We start from the raw sequence: 18,472 nt of genomic DNA, 5'->3' as shown, positions 1-18,472 counted from the left end.
GAGTAGGACAGACGGAGAACATGAAGGAGAGAAGAAAAAGAAAAGACGAAGATGATGAGATGAGATCTGGAAGGAGAGAGAAAACAGAGGAGGAGACAATGTCATGGTGGAAGAAAGAAGGATGGAAGAGGTGATTTAGAGCAACAGAATAATATGAATTCCGATAACATGGAGCGAAGGCAGCAGGAACGGAGACAAAGTGAAGAAAATTAGATGTCAGAAATTTGAAAAACAGATGCAGTGAGAGGAGAATTAGCAGTGATTTTCAAATTCCAGCTCAGAGGAAGAAAAAAAAAACATGTCGACAAATTCACAGTCCTTTAGGGTGATTAGACTGAGGCAGCAAATACGGCATTAATGCTGAGTCCTTTTATAATCAATGTAGCTTTAATTGTCAGTTTATGGAGGGATGTCCAGGGATTTAAGCACTGTTCTTAATTACTGAGAGAACTGACTTCAGGAATTTAAATGCGAGTTTGTTCCTTCTCTACGAACAATAACATGAACTGATGAGGTCCTCCTCCTCCTCCTATTAACCCTCGTGTCGTCCTGCGGGTCAAAATTGACCCGTTTTAAAGTTTGAAAATGTGGAAAAAATAATATATTTTCACAGTGAAACTTCTGATGTCCACATTTTCAACATTTTTGGGAAATCTCTGAACATTTTTTGGTGGAAAAAAAGAAATGTTAAAAATGTTTCTTAAGAACATTCACAAAAAAAAAAAAAAAATCAACCAAAATCCAGCAAAATTTGCTGGATTTTGGTTGGGTTTTTTTGTGAATGTTCTTAAAGAAAATATTAGAAGTTTTACTGATATATATGGAATCACTTTAAATATTTTTAGGATTTTTTTTGGAAGATTTTTACTATTTTTTAATAAATATTTACAAGAACTTTCTTGCCAAATATGGGGGATTTTTTTTTTAAAAAAAATAAAACTTTTAAGGGAAACATTTAAGAAATTATTGGAATTTTCTTCCTGAAGGTTTTGCAAATTATCAGAAATTTGGGGAAATTTTTTGCAGAATTTTTGGATTTCTTTCAGACAGGAAATAATATTTTTTATATAAATGAAGACAACAGGAGGGTTAAAGCTCCACTGTCACAGAGCAATCACATTACTGTCACTCACCAAACATAAACTCTGTGCTTCCTCTGAAGTCTTCCTTTTAAATTATTTTGCCACTTATACAGAAGAGAAGTCCCACTTTCTGTTCCTTCAGTGTTTTCTTTCAGTACATCGATTCCTCGTGTGATGAGTTCTGTTCGGATGCAGCTTATATAAACGGTTCCAGGTACGTTTCTCTATTGTTTTGTTTCCGCTGTGTTTTCAGTCATCTCCACATAACTGCAGTGTTCGCCGGGACATGCGATTGAAGTGAAATGTTGCATATTTTTACATCATGTTGGAAATGTTCTGCGTAAAACTGGAATTCTTTTTTTTTTTTAACCTGAGCTTTTACATGTTTTGTTTTATGAGATTTTCATCCATTTATATGAATACAAATGAGAAGAATCAACAGTTGTTTTAGCAGCTCAGTAGAGCGCTGAGCTAAATGCTCGCAAAAGCATACAGACATGTTCACAAAGCTTATGTTAACATGGACCTGGTCCCAATTTCCACCCCAAAGTTGTAGCACTTATGAGTTTATGAGGGCTTGAAATGGTTTAAAAAGGAGGAAAAAACACGACATTTTAACCCTCTGAACCTCAGGGTTTTGAAAGGCAGAAAATGTAAAAACTAGTGGTGGGACGTGACTAAAAAAATTATCTAATTAATTACAGGCTTTGTAATTAATTAATCACAAGTAATTACAGTTTTGTCACATAGCAATATTGGACACAATAAGTGAATTTTTTCAATTCAAATAAAATTGTGGTTGACAGTTGAATCAATGAATAGACATATACGTGTTTGTAATTTAAAATTTATTTTAAAAAAGGAAAATGGGACATATAGAAAAAAGTGATTTTGATGACTTAAAGCCTGAATTTAGTTGTTTTTCCACTGTATGGCACATAAAATCAGCATAAGTAGTTCAAGGAGCTTCAGAAAGTTGAAAATCCAGAGATTCATTCTGTTTTCATCTTTTCTGGGTCTGATAAATGGTGGAATTTTGATGGTTCTTTTTATAGGAATATCAATTTTTATTTATGTAATCTTTTTATAAACAAAAAGTTTATAGTTAAGTTATTAAAAGAGATATTTTTGTTGTTTAGGTTATTCCTCCTCCAAGGAGGCAGAGCCTCGACGGAGTAAAAACTTAAACCACAAAAATGTTTCATTTCTATTTATCTGCATTTTTCATCTGTCTGCTACATTCACACATTACTGCAAATCTAAGTGCAATTATAGCGATTTTATTCAACATTTTAAGACTTTCTGTAAACTCAAGCACTGTCTAGAAAAGTGGTCTATTATGGGATGGCTACACTGTTAGCCGTTAGCATGACTCGTAGCTAACGTTAGCTCTGGTGCTAACAGCAACATGTTTTACATTGAGGTCATACCGTCAGCTTGAAGTGCTGCAGTGATCAGAAAACTCTTTGTTGTACAATTTGCACACAACCAGGCTTTTATCCAAGCTGCCATCTGGAAGATTTTTAAAAGGAAACTTTCTGTCCAACAAGCTCAATCTGGTCTTCCTTCACTGTTCACCAGTGCCTGACTTCACTCAGTGCTTCCTGTGCTTCTTCTTCATGGCTACAAACAGACTTTAGGTTCATTACCGCCACCTACTGGGCTGGAGTGTTCATCGGAGTTACCGGTGTGCCAGAAATGAGGGAACTGAGGAGGCTGCAATTAATTGCGTTATTATTTTTAACACGTTATTTGCGCTGTAATTAACTAATCGAAATCCCAGCCCTAGTAAAAACTGAACGAATCACTTAATTTTTTAACTTTTCCGAATGTCTTTGAATTATTCTTCTCTCTGAAAACTTCACCTGTTGTTCTGTTGTTCAACTTAAATTAAACTTTCAGGTCAATATATAATTGTGGGACTTTTTGTAACATAGTTGATATTTTTGCTGTTTTCAGGCCTAAAATCAATATTTCTTTTATTCTAACCAAACACCACATGGCATTTTAGAGAAAGATGCTTCTAAATATTATATATACAACTGAGTAAAAGTGAAATGTAAAGTTATTTCTAAAGATATTGTAGTAAACCTGTTGACTACTTTCTATTAAATAAGTCAGAAAGCCTTGGAGTCTGGCCAGTCTGTTCTCCAGGAGGAAATGACATCATGTGGAGCAGGTCATGTGATCTGGAATTAACACACTTCCTGGAGAGGTGTTTCTGTAATGGGGAACTTAGTGGAAAGGATTTAATTTGTTATTTTCCATATAAAATTTGATACATTGTCAAAAAAGAAATATCTGTCATGATTATCTCATCTTAATAAAAGATCACAATCCAAACTATTTCTGAATCAGCTCATTTTATTATTGTTTAGCTAATTAGAAGGTGGTTGGTATTAAATTCAGATGGTTATTTAGTTGACATTTTAGTGATATCCAGTCATTTTTTTTATTAATCAGTGATTGTTTCCATAATAAATAATTATGTAATTTGTAAAGACATGATCAAAATGAACACAGAAACTTTAGTTTTTTTACTTTTAATAAAAATGTATGCAGATATATCCCATGGACTTCAAAGTCCCTCAGTTATAGATTGATCCTTTCAATTTTTTGGATATATGACATCATAAGGCATTTTAAATTCTTTCTACTCCTATCCACGGCGATGCCATTTTCATTGATGTGCAAATGAGTCCACAGAGACTAAAAATATGACAAGAGCAAATAAAAAAGAAAAAAGTACATTTGTATGCGTATTTTATTCACAGTTTGATCAGCTGCTCGGTCAGTCACTCTGTTTGTGACGTTTCTGCGTTAATTGGTTTTCGCAAACCACCCAAAAGTCAGAAAAAACCATGAACATCTGTAAATCCGATGCAGATGTTTGACTGGAAACACAAACAACTCTACAAATGTGCAATAAATAACCGCAAAAGCGAGCGGCCAGATGCTGCCACTGGAAGACAAACTTCCTCGCAGATTTCTTTCATGCACCATCGAGGCTTGGTTTTTGGGCATTTAGTGGCAGCGCAGGACAACCAAGTTTATACAGTGCCAATTTTGCATCAGGAAAGATATAAGAGGTCACACAAAGGGCACATAATAATGTCAGAAAGTCCGAAATAGAGCCCTGAATGTGGCTGATTTGAGCTTTCATGCACATAAAGAGAACTCGTCTTAAGTCTGTAAATGTGGAGATTGGGATCGGACCATGTAAACATTTACTAAAAAGCACTGAACACAAGATACCTGTTAGAAAATCATTAGTTTTGTAGGCATCTGCTAAAAACTGAATGCTTTGGATGACTTAATTTTGACCTATTGATGGCACTAGATGGATACCAGAATTATTCTCGTTCATCTTGCAGCGACATGAATATCTTCAAATTCCAAAGCAAACCAGCTAACAAAGGTGTTGAGCTACTTCTGTTTGGACCAACTGACTGAATAAGTTTGCACTTAGCATTTCTAAAAATATTCCTAAAAAAAGAGTCTTTTTAGTGTTTTTATGAATTCTGGTAATATATGAAATTAAATAAAACACCCTCTAATTACTTTGCAGAGGCCATCCGAGGTCAATTTAAAGCACTAAATTGGCTCTTCTCGGCTAAAGTAATTATATTTAATCATTTCTGGATCTGACAAGGAGGCTTTAAGCGAGCTGTGTGAGGATTTATCACGCTTCTGCAGAAAAGTTTGAACAAAACACACATTGTCACATCTTTAATAGCAGTAATTATGTTTGGAAAGTGATTTCTAGAAGAGCTGCACTCACTGGTAACCGCCAGGTACGTGTTGGTCTGAACTTCTCCCGCCAAATTCCGGGCGAAGCACTGGAACATGCCGGTGTCGTCGGGCAGCAGGCCGTTGACCTGCAGGCTGCCTCCCACCAGCACCCGGTACCGGGGCGTCTTCACCGGGTCGATGGGTAAGGCGTCCTTGTACCACACGATGTCTGGCTGGGGCACTCCTGCAGAGAGAGAATGGGTTTACAGACTGTCAGTCGCACCTTTACACCAGTTTTTAGAATGAAAACGGTAAAATTTGGAACGTTTTCAACCATTTTCTTACTAATATCCACTCACCTCGTGCCTGACAGGGAATATCCACCACCTTCTCCATCTCAGCAGTGATGTGTTTCTCTGGTTCCTTTATGAACTGTGGTGGCTCTGATAGGCAAAAGGAAACACAAATAATGGAACGAACGACACTACATTATGAAAAGCTATGAAACTGCAACTATTTCCTTTAAAATACATCAATAAAACATCTCATAGCAGCTGGAATTAATAAAATTACACAGTAGTTGGATTAAAGAAATCAGCAATTGCTATTCTGTTATGTGTTTTTTTCTAACTACAGCATGTAAAAATGTAAGAGTATGTCCTGGTGGACTGCACAATGATGGGTCTTAAAGGGTTAAGGCAGTTCTGGAAGCATAAAGAGGTCCAATCTTTTACTAGCAAGGTGTACCTAATAAAGTGACCAGTGAGTGTATATGTTACTCCTCAAACTCATGGGGAGAGGAAAGGCTCGGTTAGAAATACCAAAGGAAAAGTTCACCACACCTTTGAATCACGTCTCAGCCTTGAAAACATCAAAGTGTTTCAGTGGGATGGAATGAAAGTGACTCAAGTAATGCTATTAAACACTTTCTGGAGGCCAACCATCAGTTTTTTCTGCCTTTTGAAATCAATAACACTTTAACGCCTCACGACTTCACAGCTTTTTGCCATATTCATGTAGTGAGGAGTGGTAATGTTCACATCAGGTTTCATACTGTGGCTATTGTTTGAATTTATGAACCTGGAGCCTATTTTCTGCTGATGTATATCACTGAATGTTTGGGTTCGCATTTGCGTTGCCATGCTGATAAGAAAGCACATACAGAAGTTGTGCATTATGACTGATTGTGTGATTCTCACAGTAGAAAAGGTCTACGATCACCTCAAACTATGGTGAATCTTCAGGCTAAATAGAAATGTTCCGAAAATGTGCTCTAAATCACAAAGTTATGCAAACATCAAAACACATACTATGCAGAAATGAGATACAACAGCTGCAAATATCAAAGCATAAAGAAAACATGAGAATTATAAATGTAATTTTATGCAGGAGCAGCAAAGCTAATGGGCTCATCCCAAGCACATTTCCTTCACCCTCATGTCGTCCTGCGGGTCATTATTGACCCGTTTTAAAGTTTGAAAATGTGGGGAAAAAAATAATTTTCACAGTGAAACTTCTGATGTCCACATTTTCAACATTTTTGGTGGCAAAAAAGAAATGTTAAATAAATGTTTCTTAAGAACATTCCCAAAAAAATCAACCAAAATCCAGCAAATTTCACTGGATTTTGGTTGATTTTTTGTGAATGTTCTCAAAGAAAATACTAGAAGTTTTACTGATATATATGGAATCACTTTTGATATTTTTTTAGGATTTTTTGGAAGATTTTTACTCATTTTTTGAAAATATTTACAAGAATTTTCTTGCCAAATTTGGGGAATTTTTTTAAAAATAATACTTCTAAAGGAAACTTGTAAGGAATTATTGGAATTTTCTTCCTGAAGTTTTTTGCAAATTTTCAGAAATTGGGGGAATTTTTTTGCATAATTTTTGGATTTTTTTTCAGACAAGGAAACAGTATTTTTTGGTGCCCGTAAATGAGGATAACAGGAGGGTTAATCTTTCTGCTCTCACTGTGTTTTTATCTTCAGGGACCACTGTGGCAAATAGTATATAGTATCTCAATACAGAGTCTGATTAAACCTGCACATAAATATCTGCTTTTGTCCTCTGAGGAACAAAAAAAAAACCAAAAAAAAACTTGCAAAATGGTGTGAAACCAAAGCAGGAACAACTTTAATAAGAAGATATCATCACCTAAAAAATGTAAAAATGTGCACAGATAAGGAACTATTACAAAAGCCTCGCTGCAAGTAGCAATAAAAGGTAAAACCCACCAGAAGAGAGCACATTTCAGCCTGTAATTCTCACCGAGTACGTGCAGATAAGCCCCAGCGCTGACCGACGGCACGCTGCTGCTGCGGAGAATGGCCTCACACTCGTAGTATCCGGCGTCGCTCACCACCGGGCTGAGGATGGTCAGCCTGCGGTTGAAGTCGCTCAAACCGCTGCTCACCAACACACCGTTCTTCCGCCACGAGATGCTCAGCTTGATGAGAGGCCTGCGAGCACAAACGCAAGAGTGTCAAGCGTTTCAAAAATGGTTACGCAACGCTTTATTTATCCCACACATATCCGTCAATCTGTTTGTTCTGCCGGAGCATCGGCTATTCAGATTGTTTTTACAAGAAGAATATCTGTCGATGGGCTTAGATGAAGCCAAACTGACTGTTTCACCAATCAAAGGATGTCATTAGTGGAACAGCATATTCCAAAATACAAAAAAATAATGATAAAAAACATTGTGTTAGACAAAAAAAGCGTGTTAAGAATGGTATTTGTGCTGCATATTTTTTTCTTGTTAGATCAGAATGGGAACAGAGGAATGTCGCCGGATCCTGAGTGGGTTAAAAAAAAAAAAGTCCAGAAAATTACAGAAATGAAAACAAATTGTAGAATCGGCAGTTTTGGTGACAGTTTTTAGTGTTTTTGTGACACGTGTCTCCATCCTGACAGCCCAGCTAGATTTCTTCTGGACCACAAATGCTCTGAGAGACTTCTGCAACAGTTAGAGTATTGGAAGCTTTCTTTTAGTTCTCACAATGTTCTCCTGAAAAGTAGGATTACTAAAGATGTTCTAAAAACGTTTCGTGACAACACTGTTAGACAGCTTTGGCCTCACATTCTCCAAATGAAACGTTGCCCTGAAAGCGTTCTTCCTTTGTTATCATGAGAATATTTTATAGAAGAACGTTCCATAATGTGTTCCCTTTACGTAATCCCCAAAACATCTCCGGAACACTGCAGCTAAATGTTCCACCTTTATGTACATAATATTGCAGAAACAGTTCAAAATAATCCTCTGAGGCTTCAATAAAATCTGGAAAACATTTTTTTGATCTCTGAATGTTGCAGCTAAAAGTCTTACTGTAAATCCTATATTGTTTTGTTTCAAAAATGCTCTGAAAAAGTTCTACCAAAGTTCTAGTAATGGTTTAAACAGGAGGTTTTCTTTTAGTTCCCAGAATGTTCTCCCATGTTTTCCCAGAATGTTTGGTGATAACACTGTAAGACGTTCTCAATGTTCTCAAAACTGAATGCTGCACTGAAATGAACTGAATACTTTAACATCATCCTCAGAACATCCACAGAACATTGCAGCTAAATGTTGGAGAAGACATCTCATTACAGAAACATTTCATAAAAACCATCGAAGGCCTCGATAGAATTAGGAAAACACTTTTTAGAATTTTGTTTGAGAACATTCCTACTTTGTTGTCATGGAATATAATTTGCGTTTTCGACAACATTCCCCAAACATTCTGTAAATGTTGGAGCTTAGTTCATTTTAAACCTCAGAGGAACATTGCTGGGAATTCTAAATATCCATTCTTTGAACATTGGAATAAAGCTAGAAACCCTATTAGACCTTGCAGATCATGTTAGCCAATGTTGTGGGAACGTTTCTTGCTGGCTGGGACACAGCAATGTTTAACCAACAGTTCTTTAACTGGAACTTTGGAACGTTTAGAAGATTTAGAACCCATAAAATCCCTATTTTGGATTACACTAAATGATTTGAGGGATTTTTACCTGGCGTTGGCGACACACTCCATGGTGACCTCCGAGGTGCCGGTGACCACGCTGGTGTTCCTGGGAGGGATGATGATGGTGGGGGCGATGGGATCTGCTGGACCTCCGACATCTGGGCAGACAGATAAGACAGGTCACCACACCCACACCCACACCCACACACACACCCACACACACACACACACACACACACACACACACACACACACACACACACACACACACACACACACACACACACACACACACACACACACACACACACACAAAAAAAACCACATATATGGAGCTGTTAAGCAGCGGTTGATGGATAGAACCAGATATGGTTAATAAAGACGCAGTGTGGTGGGTCCAGATTTTGCGGAGTCCTCTCCGGATCATCCTATAAATTTCATTTCCACTCAGTGCACTCCGTGGGTGTTCATCGACGTGAAATATTGGAGCTGACCAGAGCACACACTGTGTTCTGACGGAGAGACTGGTAGAATAGGATGAGACAGTGCACTGGCTGTGTATAATGAGATATCTGCCAGAGAACCAGAAACACAGATAGAAAAATACTGTGTGTGTGTGTGTGTGTGTGTGTGTGTGTGTGTGTGTGCTGCTTGAGATGTGTCATGTCTCTGATAAACTCACACTGATCCGTCAATCCCATCATGCCCTGGGAGTGCGCTTGTGGCTGCACATGTCAGATGTAGCTCCAGGTGCTGTCATGAGTCCATCTAACCAGTCTTGGGTCATAAGATGTTGTGTTCGGGCCATAAACATACTCACTCACACACACACACCTTAAAGAAGGCCAGTGTTGGGCTGCTGTTCACCTGAAAAACTCTGCTGCATATTTACACCTGGAATTTCTCCAAGTCCTTAAAAGTAGCTGTTCGACTACTGGTGCAGCAAAATGTGCTTATTTCCAAGTCTGACCCACTCTGATCTTGTACTGGTGTGTACAGAGATGGAGAGAGGTGGTTAGCCGAGTGTAGTCAAGTCCGGCGGTGAAGAGAAACTGGCTAGCTTCGTGGAAAAAGAATATGTCTGTCAAGGTACGTTTTGTTAGTTTTTGCTTAAATTATGCCCCAGTCAGCCACAAGATTAAAACCGCCGTCCTAATATTGGCATCTCTACCACCTCAGATGCCTGACGGACTTCAAGCTGCCTCTCAGAGTGCTCAGGAACTTCTACAGCTGCACCACTGAGAGCATTCTGTCTGGGAGTATCACCACCTGGATAGGCAGCAGCACTCAGCAGGACTTCTGGGCCCTGAGGAGGGTGGTCTGCTGGGCTGAGAACCATCAGAACCACCCTCCCCAACCTCCAGCCTATTTACAACAAACGCTGCAGGTTAAAGGCCACCCACCTCAGCCACAGACTGTTCTCTCTGCTGCCACCAGGGCGGCGTTAGCGCTGCCTGAAGGCAAACACAGAGAGGATGAGGAGGAGCTTCTTCCCACAGGCTGTCCACCTGCTGAACCTGAACCAGTAGACTAGACAGACAATCAACTTGCAACCTCTGCTCAATATCTGTTCACTTTCACCTTGTATATATATTATTTGCACCATTTAACTTTGATTTATGTATTTATTTTGCTCATTTCTATCAATCTCTCAATCAATCTATCTATCTATCTATGTGTGTTTTTATTCCTATTCTTTCGGGTTGGTACAGGTGCACAATGCATTTCACAGCACATTATCTTGATGTCTTGAGTCTATTGTGTAGTGCTGCCAAAACACCTTTCACCCATAGAGGTACTGCCTCCACAAGACCTCTGAAAGAGTCCTGCTGAGATGTTACCATCAGGTCCTTTAAGTTCTGGAAGTTGTGAGGTCGGGCTTTTATGTTTTTCCAGCACATCCTAGAGAAATAGATCGGATGGCAGAATTCGGAGGCCAAGTCAACACCTTCAGCTGTTTACCATGTTCCTCACACCAAACAGTTTTTGCAGAGCAATATCCTGCTCAAAGAAGCCACTGTCATCAGGGAATGCTGCCGCCATGAAGGGATATACGTGGTCTGCAACAGAGATTAGTGCGTCTCAAGGTAACATCCACATGAACGCCAAGACTCAAGGTTTCCCTGAAGAGAACCGCACAGAGCATCACACTGCCTGCTTCCCATTGCTCTGTGGACTAGTTCTGATGCTCACCTGCCCACTGTAGGTGCTTTTGGCGGTGGACACGAGGTGAGAAAGAGCATTCTGATCAGTCTGCAGCTACGAATCCCCATGATCCACGAGCTGTAAGGATCTGTGACACCTTTCTATAACAGCAGCAATGAGGTTTTCAGCAGTTTGAGACCAGTGTTCCTTCATGGTGTAAATCAGTCAGCCTGAGGCATCTTTGACCTCCTGTCACCAGATCATCGGTTGTCTTTTCTTGGACCACTTTTAATGGGACCTCAAATCCCATGAAACCTACCGATTTGGAGATGCTCTGACCCAGACGTCAAACCATTACAATCTAGTCCTCGTCACACTCTTACATCCTCATTCTGCTGCATTTTTCCTGTTTCCAACACATCAATTTCTAGAGCTGACTGTTCACTTGCTGCTTTCTATATATCACATCACTTGCCGGTTGGTAATGAGATAATCAATGTTATTTATTTCAGCCGGCAGTGGTTTAAGTGTTGTGACTGATTGGTGTCAATGAACAGAGATGTTAAACAACCGTTTGGAAGTTATATGTTGGAGATATTTACTGGCAAACAATAGTTTATGAGTCCTCTAGTACTGATATGTTGTGTGTCCAGATACAACTATAGATTCTAGTTTGTCTCATCAATGTGAGAAGAAAACGTCAGTCAATGTGCATCAGCCTTGGTTGCAAGAAGAACACATTTCTGTGGAGACACAATGCATAACTAGGCCATTTTATAGCTGCCGGTTGGGTTATGGGTAAATTAGGGTGAGCGTAACCGCAACTTTAACCCTCAGCTTTTCATACTAGACAGATTCAGGGTCAGGTGACCTATTTGTCCTCGTCTCCAGCCTTTATTCTAACTAAAACTAAGAGTCCCCACTCTAGCTCTGCATTTACACACACACCAGGTACATGTTGACCTTCATTCTCAGCAAGAAAGCAGACATGCATTTTTTTGAAAACCATGAACTAGACTTTTAAAAGAACAACAAAAAAAAAAACACTTAGTGGCAGGAACCAATCAGAACACTCAGATTCGCAGCCTTGCGCCAGTTTTCATGAACTTTTAAAACTCGGTTCCGAGTATATAAAACCGCAATATGAGCGACACATTCGTCTCCTCGGAGCACCCCCTCGTCCTTCGTGCTCGCCAAGTCTTAGGCAAGTGCTGTCGGAGCCAGGAAGGCTCATGGGAAATGCAGTGTCAGAGGCGTTGCTGCAGGAACAGCTGCTGTAGCAGATACTGACAGATACACATACGGTAAAACGCAAGCACTCACTCAAACGCACACACACAAATCTCCCACCAGCCTGCATGTGTGTGTGCGTTTGTGTGCACGGCGTGTTTGTGTAAATGGATGACGTGCTTTCTGCAGACCTGCCGAGTCGAGGCCTCCTGCTATGTTCTCTGTATAGAACCAACCTCTGTGTGTGCGTGTGTGTGTGTGTGTGTGTGTGTGTGCGTGTGCGTGTGCGTGTGTGCGTGTGTGTTCTGGCACTCGTATAATCAATGCCGCCACTGTTCTCAATATGTGCCACAGGCTATTTCTGCTCTCTTGTGTTGTCAACTATAATATCTTACCCTCACCCTCCTCATTCACTTCCATAATGAACTCCAGTCTAGCATGTCATAAGATGCTGTCTGTTAGGTTTCCTCTTATATTTCACTCTGCTGAGCTGAAGCCGGCTGAATTGGTTTGATTTGTGCATCTTGTTTTTTTTTTTTTTTTTGGGAAGTTAAGGATGTTGGTGAATATTAAGAACTACTTGGCAGTAGAACAGTCTGTCTGTGCCCTTGTAGCTTCCACTTACTGTGTGCGTGTGTGTGTGTGTGTGTCGGCAGTAATGTGTGAATATCGCTGCAGACACACTTCAGTGGAATGAAATCTGATCATCTTCTGGGACGTGACACAGAGGTGGCAGACGTATCTGGAAACTTTGAGTAAAAATATTGCCAAAAACTATGGAATATTCCTCCGTTACAATTAAAAACCCTGCATTTCAAATTTCACTAAGAAGTACAGTAATAACATAAGAAAAAATGCAAATGTAGAGTATAAAATATAGGTACTCAATATGGATTACGAGCCATTCTGGAGTGTTATATTATCATATATTTAAACTTTTTGCCATAGGGGAGATAAATATCTGAGTTTTCATTCCATATCTCTTCATAATTCAACTTCACCGCATTTACTTTACACCTATAGTCCCTGCTTGTTTTAAAAATTAAGGTTTTACCTTCAAAGCACATGGTGAGCTTTTAAAACTCGACGCAAGGACTATAAAATACGTACGAAATCGCAGCATTAAACTCACAAGACCCACATTTCTGCACTGATTACTTTTACTTTTTAATACTTTATTAATTTTTCTTACATTTACTTAAATAAGTCGATTTCAGCGGAGACTTTTGATTTAATATTTTACATTGTGGCACGAATAAAAAGTGCCAGGTATCCGTAACTTATACTGAAAACAAGTTAATACCAAAGGATATGTATCTGTTATGTTTTATATGTAAGATCTCTATCTGGTGGGTGATATTTCCCTCTGAAATGTAGTGAAATGAAGCGGAAGCACACAAATAGAAACACTCAAATTAAGTACGAGCATGTTAAAACAGTACTTAATTATATTATAATCTAAGATCTAAATGCGTTCCACAATTGATGTTTGCCAATCTCTCTATTTACGCTGATGACTCGTCTGTCGCTGCATGTGAGAATAAATCCTTTGAATCTTTTGAATCATGCATCTGGACCCGTCAACTGTCAGCTGGTGTAATCAGTCGATTCCTGTATCTGTGCGTATTTATATATATATGGATACTCACTCTCTACTGACAGAGTGATGGGCTGGCTGGTCTTGTTCTCTCCATTCTTGTCGTTTACCGCCTGAACATAGTAGCGTCCGGCATCTGGAGCCACAGTAGACAAGATAACCAACGTGTTGTCCAGAGTGATGGCGCTGAGAAAGGAACAAACAAGGACGACGCAGGTTAGGTGCAAGGAATCTGTAAAAAAACACACACATGGTTCAAACCACCTGTCTAATATCATGTACAGCCCCCAGCGACACCTCGGACCCCTTTAGGCTTTGACTCCTCAAGGTCTTTGAAGGTGTTCTGTTGGAACCAGGCACCAGGATGTGGGCAGCAGATCCTTTAACCCTCGTGTCGTCCGGCGGGTCAAAACTGACCCGTTTTAAAGTTTGAAAACATGGGGGAAAAAAATTGAAATTCAGAGTGAAACTTCTGATGTCCACATTTTCAACATTTTTGGAAATTTTTGAACATTTTTTGGTGGAAAAAAGAAATATTAAAAATGTTTCTTAAGAACATTCACAAAAAAATCAACCAAAATCCAGCGAAATTTGCTGGATTTTGGTTGATTTTTATGTGAATGTTCTTAACAGAATATTAGAAGTTTTACTGATATATATGGAATCACTTTAGATATTTTTAGGATTTTTTTGGAAGATTTTTACTCATTTTTTGAAAATATTTACAAGAATTTTCTTGCCAAATTTGGGGGATTTTTTTTTTAAATAAAACTTTTAAGGGAAACTTTTAAGGAATCATTGGACTTTTCATCCTGAAGGTTTTGCAAATTTTCAGAAATTTGGGGAATTTTTTTGCTGAATTTTTGAATTTTTTTCAGACAAAGAAACAATATTTTTCGGTGCCTGTAAATGAGGACAACAGGAGGGTTAAAACCTGGAATTTGTGAGGTTGGGCCTGTATGGATCAAAGCAGGAACCTGTAATTTGTCAGGATAAATGATCCCACTGCCATAAGGAACACCGTTGACATGAAAGAGTCTTCAACACTGTTTAGGTACGTCTCAAAGGGACATCCACAAGAACCCCAGTAGCTCAGGTTTAACTGCACAACACTGTTTTTTTCTGAAATGGTGCACACATCCACATGATGTAAAAGAAAAGGAGAGTCTTCCGTTGCTCCCTAGTTCAGTTGTGACACCGATGCGTTCATTATAAGACAGAGATCAGCATGGGTACTCTGCACCGTGTTCTGACACTTTTCTATCATAGCCGACATGAAGCTTTTCAACAAGTTGTGCTTCAGTAACTCTCCTTTAACATCCGAGGACCCTTGAGTGCTCCTAATCCTGTAGTTGGTTCACCGGTTGTCCTTTCTTGAACTGCTTTCGGTAGATACCAACCACTGCATACGGCTAGATGCTCTGACCCTGTCATCTATCCACATCAACTTCAACAACCGGCTGTTCACTTTGCTGCCTTCCACTTGACAGTTTAAACTCAAGACATTCAGAGAAAAGCTTCTTGAAACCTGAAAGAAAAAGTTTTTTTTTTTTTTTTTTTATTTGTCTCCTAATTAGAGCTGTTTGTCTGAAGTTTGGTTATGTGTCTCCACTTGATCCCATGGATGAAAAGGGCATTAAACATTTTAACATTTTAATTACACTGTTCAAGCAGCATTAGGCATATCGATTTACAACGTGTAAACAATGTGTAAGTGCTGACTGAGCGAGGCACAAATATCGACAGCCTCCCTATAGTTAGTTCTCAAATATGATAGCCTTGCATAATAACTCAGAGCTTTTAATTGGCTGTTTCATCCCCTCTGCTTCCCGCAAGCCTGCATTCTGGCAGCGATTCGCTTCTGGCTGGAGACAATAGAACCTTTCCTTATCGGCTGCTGAAATGATGCCTGAATAAATAAACCCTGATCCATTTTTCAGCAGGTGTCCTATAGGCGATAATACCTGGTATCTTGTTGTCTTTATCAAATCCTCCCTCGGACTCTCAATCGTCAATGGAGCAACCAGCGTGGAGGAAATCCTCCGGCCCGCCTGCCACCCGGTGTTACAGCCCCCTGACTGTGTTTACAATCAATATTTTCTTATTATCTGAGCCTGTTCAACAATCTGGAGGTAGATAGCATGTTCCAACTGGGTGCCGTCCACCACATATACCCCTTCCTGTGGACTTATCCATCCGTGTGCTGTTCTGTCCTGCTGCCCCTCTACTTCCACTCACCTCCAACCAGATGCTGAATGTGACTATTTGCACAAGTGACACTTGGCCTCGACAGACATGCAGTTACCCAACCAGGACGCACACACATTCAGTATGAATCCCAGAATAAATCCATGTATTTGTAAGTAAAAGACGCATATTTCTGACATTTTTTTTGTTACACCCGAGAGTATAAATCTCTGCGGAACCGTCAGAAAGCTTTGGCTTTTACAGAATTACTCCCGTTGAAGAAACAAATCAATATCATTCAGATGGTTGTGGCTTTCACCTGCCCTCTGTACTCCACCACATTCAGCTTGATTTCTTCTTCTGTGACGCTTTCTTCAAAGTTTCTAAAGCTATTAACGGTGCTAAATCTGGAACAACAGTCGTCTTGGTAATCAATAACGAACCAAAAAAAAGTCTGATCCCGGCGAGTAATGGCTTCCTTTGCAGAAATACAGAAATTCTCGCTGTTTGTTGTGCACAAGTGCAAGAACCGCGAACCCCGTCGTGTAAATTTCAGCCGTGTTCCTGTTCCGCAGCTGATGATCTCCTCTTTTTTTCTCTCCTCCTCCAATCTAACACACTCCACTTCTCCATCCACTTGTTCCTCCATCCTGACCTTCATCTCATCAGCGGGGGATCTAAATACCCGCTGTGCCTGATCAAGGGAGCGAGAGAGCTGATGAGAAACCGAGGAAAAAAAGAAAAAATACAGGAAGATGCAAATAGTTTGCAAGCACATACAGAAAGAAAAAATATACAGCTGTGCACACACATAAAGAAAAACAACTCTCATTGAAGCTGCAGAAATGCACATGGGAACAGCATTTGATATGCAGACATGACGTGCTGTGTATGTGGTATAGAGCCACATGTGCTGCTCACATTTACAGTATGACTTATGAGATCCATCCCCAGACCGATTGATTTTCAAATATCTCAGAGCGGCCCCCGTGTGGTCGCCGGGCTCATTTGGGATTCCTCGTGCATACTGAGACTGAAAACACTCTTCCTAAAGGGACAAGCAGGCCTCAATGGCTGCAGCTTATGATCTGCAGTAAATATTTAATGCTAGCTCGCTGGAGCGGTGACATCCTGGACACAGCTATGAATTATGGATCTCTTCAGGGATGTGGCCAGAGCGGAAGTGTCCAAAGCGCCGAATGAATCTCGGGTGACTTCCCAGGACCTTTCCCGAATGGGGACACAATCCGGGGGTTTAAGCTTCTTTACCTGTCGCTTAGGAAAGTCTAGAGAATGAATATACAGGTGAGTGGTGCTGGCCGGAGCTTTACGTTGACCTGCAGGAGACGAACATCCTCCCTGTAAAACGCACCGTATCAGATAATCTCACAAACTCTTCCGCTTTATTTTTTACAGATCTCTGTTCCCCCCAGAGACTGCTCAATCTTTAACCCTGTGAACTCGCAGCAGTTTCTGGGCATTTTTTTAGCTCCTGTCACTGTAGGCTCACTTTCCCCTGCAATATAAAGTCCTGCACCTCCACAGAAACAACACAAACACAGCTGGAAGTCCAGAGAACTCCAAAGTGTCTCCTGTGCAGCATTACCACAATTATACTGCTATGGATCATGAAAAAGGAAAAACAAAAGTTGAATATTTATGACACAAAAGTCAAAAAATACCTGCAACATTTTCCCAAGTTCCCACAAGCGTTACCAATATTGGAAAAATGTCACTACTTATATTTAAATTATTTTCCATGTGCTCTGTGTTGGTACAGTCTGCAGTTCAGCTGATGGTTTTAGATTCTATTTTAATGGAATCGAAATACAGCAGATTTTTAAATGACACATACAGAATGAAGTGGCTGATAAAATAACACCATTTTAAGTTTAGATTTGGCTCATTACACATGAGTAGTTCAAGGACTGTCGGGAAAAATGAAATTCTTTTGGTTTTACAGTTGAAAAAATGGTGTCATTCTGGTGATTTTTTTAAAAAGACACCACGTCTTTCTAATCCGCTGGTGGGATCTAGGGTTCAGGGGGTTACAACCACTAAATAAACAGTGACTCTGCATACAATAGATATTTTACGGCTTATGTTTTAATTGTTTTTTATGCGTTTTGTGTCAGCACTTCCTGCAGTTCAGCTGAATTCAGCCTGGATTTTTGTCACGACTGTGATTTTTCAGTTGCAATGAAAAGCGCTAAATGTTCTCTTTTTTTTTTTTTTAACAGAATCTGATCAGAGCAAACACTTTGTGATTTGATTTAAAGTTTAGATTTAGTCAATTTTTCCAACAGAATGCTGCATCACAGATGAGCAGTTCAAGGACCATCAGGAACATTGGAATTATTTTGGTTTTGCTCCTGAAAAAGGTGATTTTTTTAAAAAAGAATACATGCCTTTCAAACCCGCTGGTGGGTTTTGGGGTTCAGAGGGTCAACAATACTCTGCATACTATAGACATTTTAGTGCTTATATTTCAATTAGTTCCTATCCTATACATGATTTTAAGCCTGGATTTGGTTCACTTTTTGGAAGAAAAA

At 39.6% G+C, this 18,472-nt stretch overlaps 1 protein-coding gene across 10 annotated transcripts in view; it reads right to left on the bottom strand.

Annotated features, from left to right (window-relative positions):
* The window catches only part of sdk2b (sidekick cell adhesion molecule 2b), a 375,818-nt gene that overhangs the window by 81,616 nt on the left and 275,730 nt on the right, over nucleotides 1–18,472 (bottom strand). For 9 of the 10 annotated variants that reach the window (XR_008599389.1, XR_008599388.1, XM_055004189.1 and 6 more), the window contains 5 exons: nucleotides 13,786–13,919; nucleotides 8,808–8,919; nucleotides 7,086–7,276; nucleotides 5,174–5,257; nucleotides 4,864–5,058 (listed from right to left, as the gene is read on the bottom strand). Coding sequence is in view for 8 of the 10 variants with exons in the window: in XM_055004189.1 (XP_054860164.1) it covers nucleotides 4,864–5,058; nucleotides 5,174–5,257; nucleotides 7,086–7,276; nucleotides 8,808–8,919; nucleotides 13,786–13,919 (716 nt within the window). In the remaining 2 variants the exon portion in view is untranslated. Of the gene's footprint in view, nucleotides 1–2,512; nucleotides 2,662–4,863; nucleotides 5,059–5,173; nucleotides 5,258–7,085; nucleotides 7,277–8,807; nucleotides 8,920–13,785; nucleotides 13,920–18,472 lie in introns of those variants that run through there. The other variant, XM_055004194.1, reaches the window with a different exon arrangement.

The sequence above is a fragment of the Amphiprion ocellaris genome, chromosome 18, assembly GCF_022539595.1.
Source record: "Amphiprion ocellaris isolate individual 3 ecotype Okinawa chromosome 18, ASM2253959v1, whole genome shotgun sequence".
Taxonomy (NCBI): domain Eukaryota; kingdom Metazoa; phylum Chordata; class Actinopteri; family Pomacentridae; genus Amphiprion; species Amphiprion ocellaris.
This window is presented reverse-complemented; position numbering and strand designations above follow the sequence as displayed.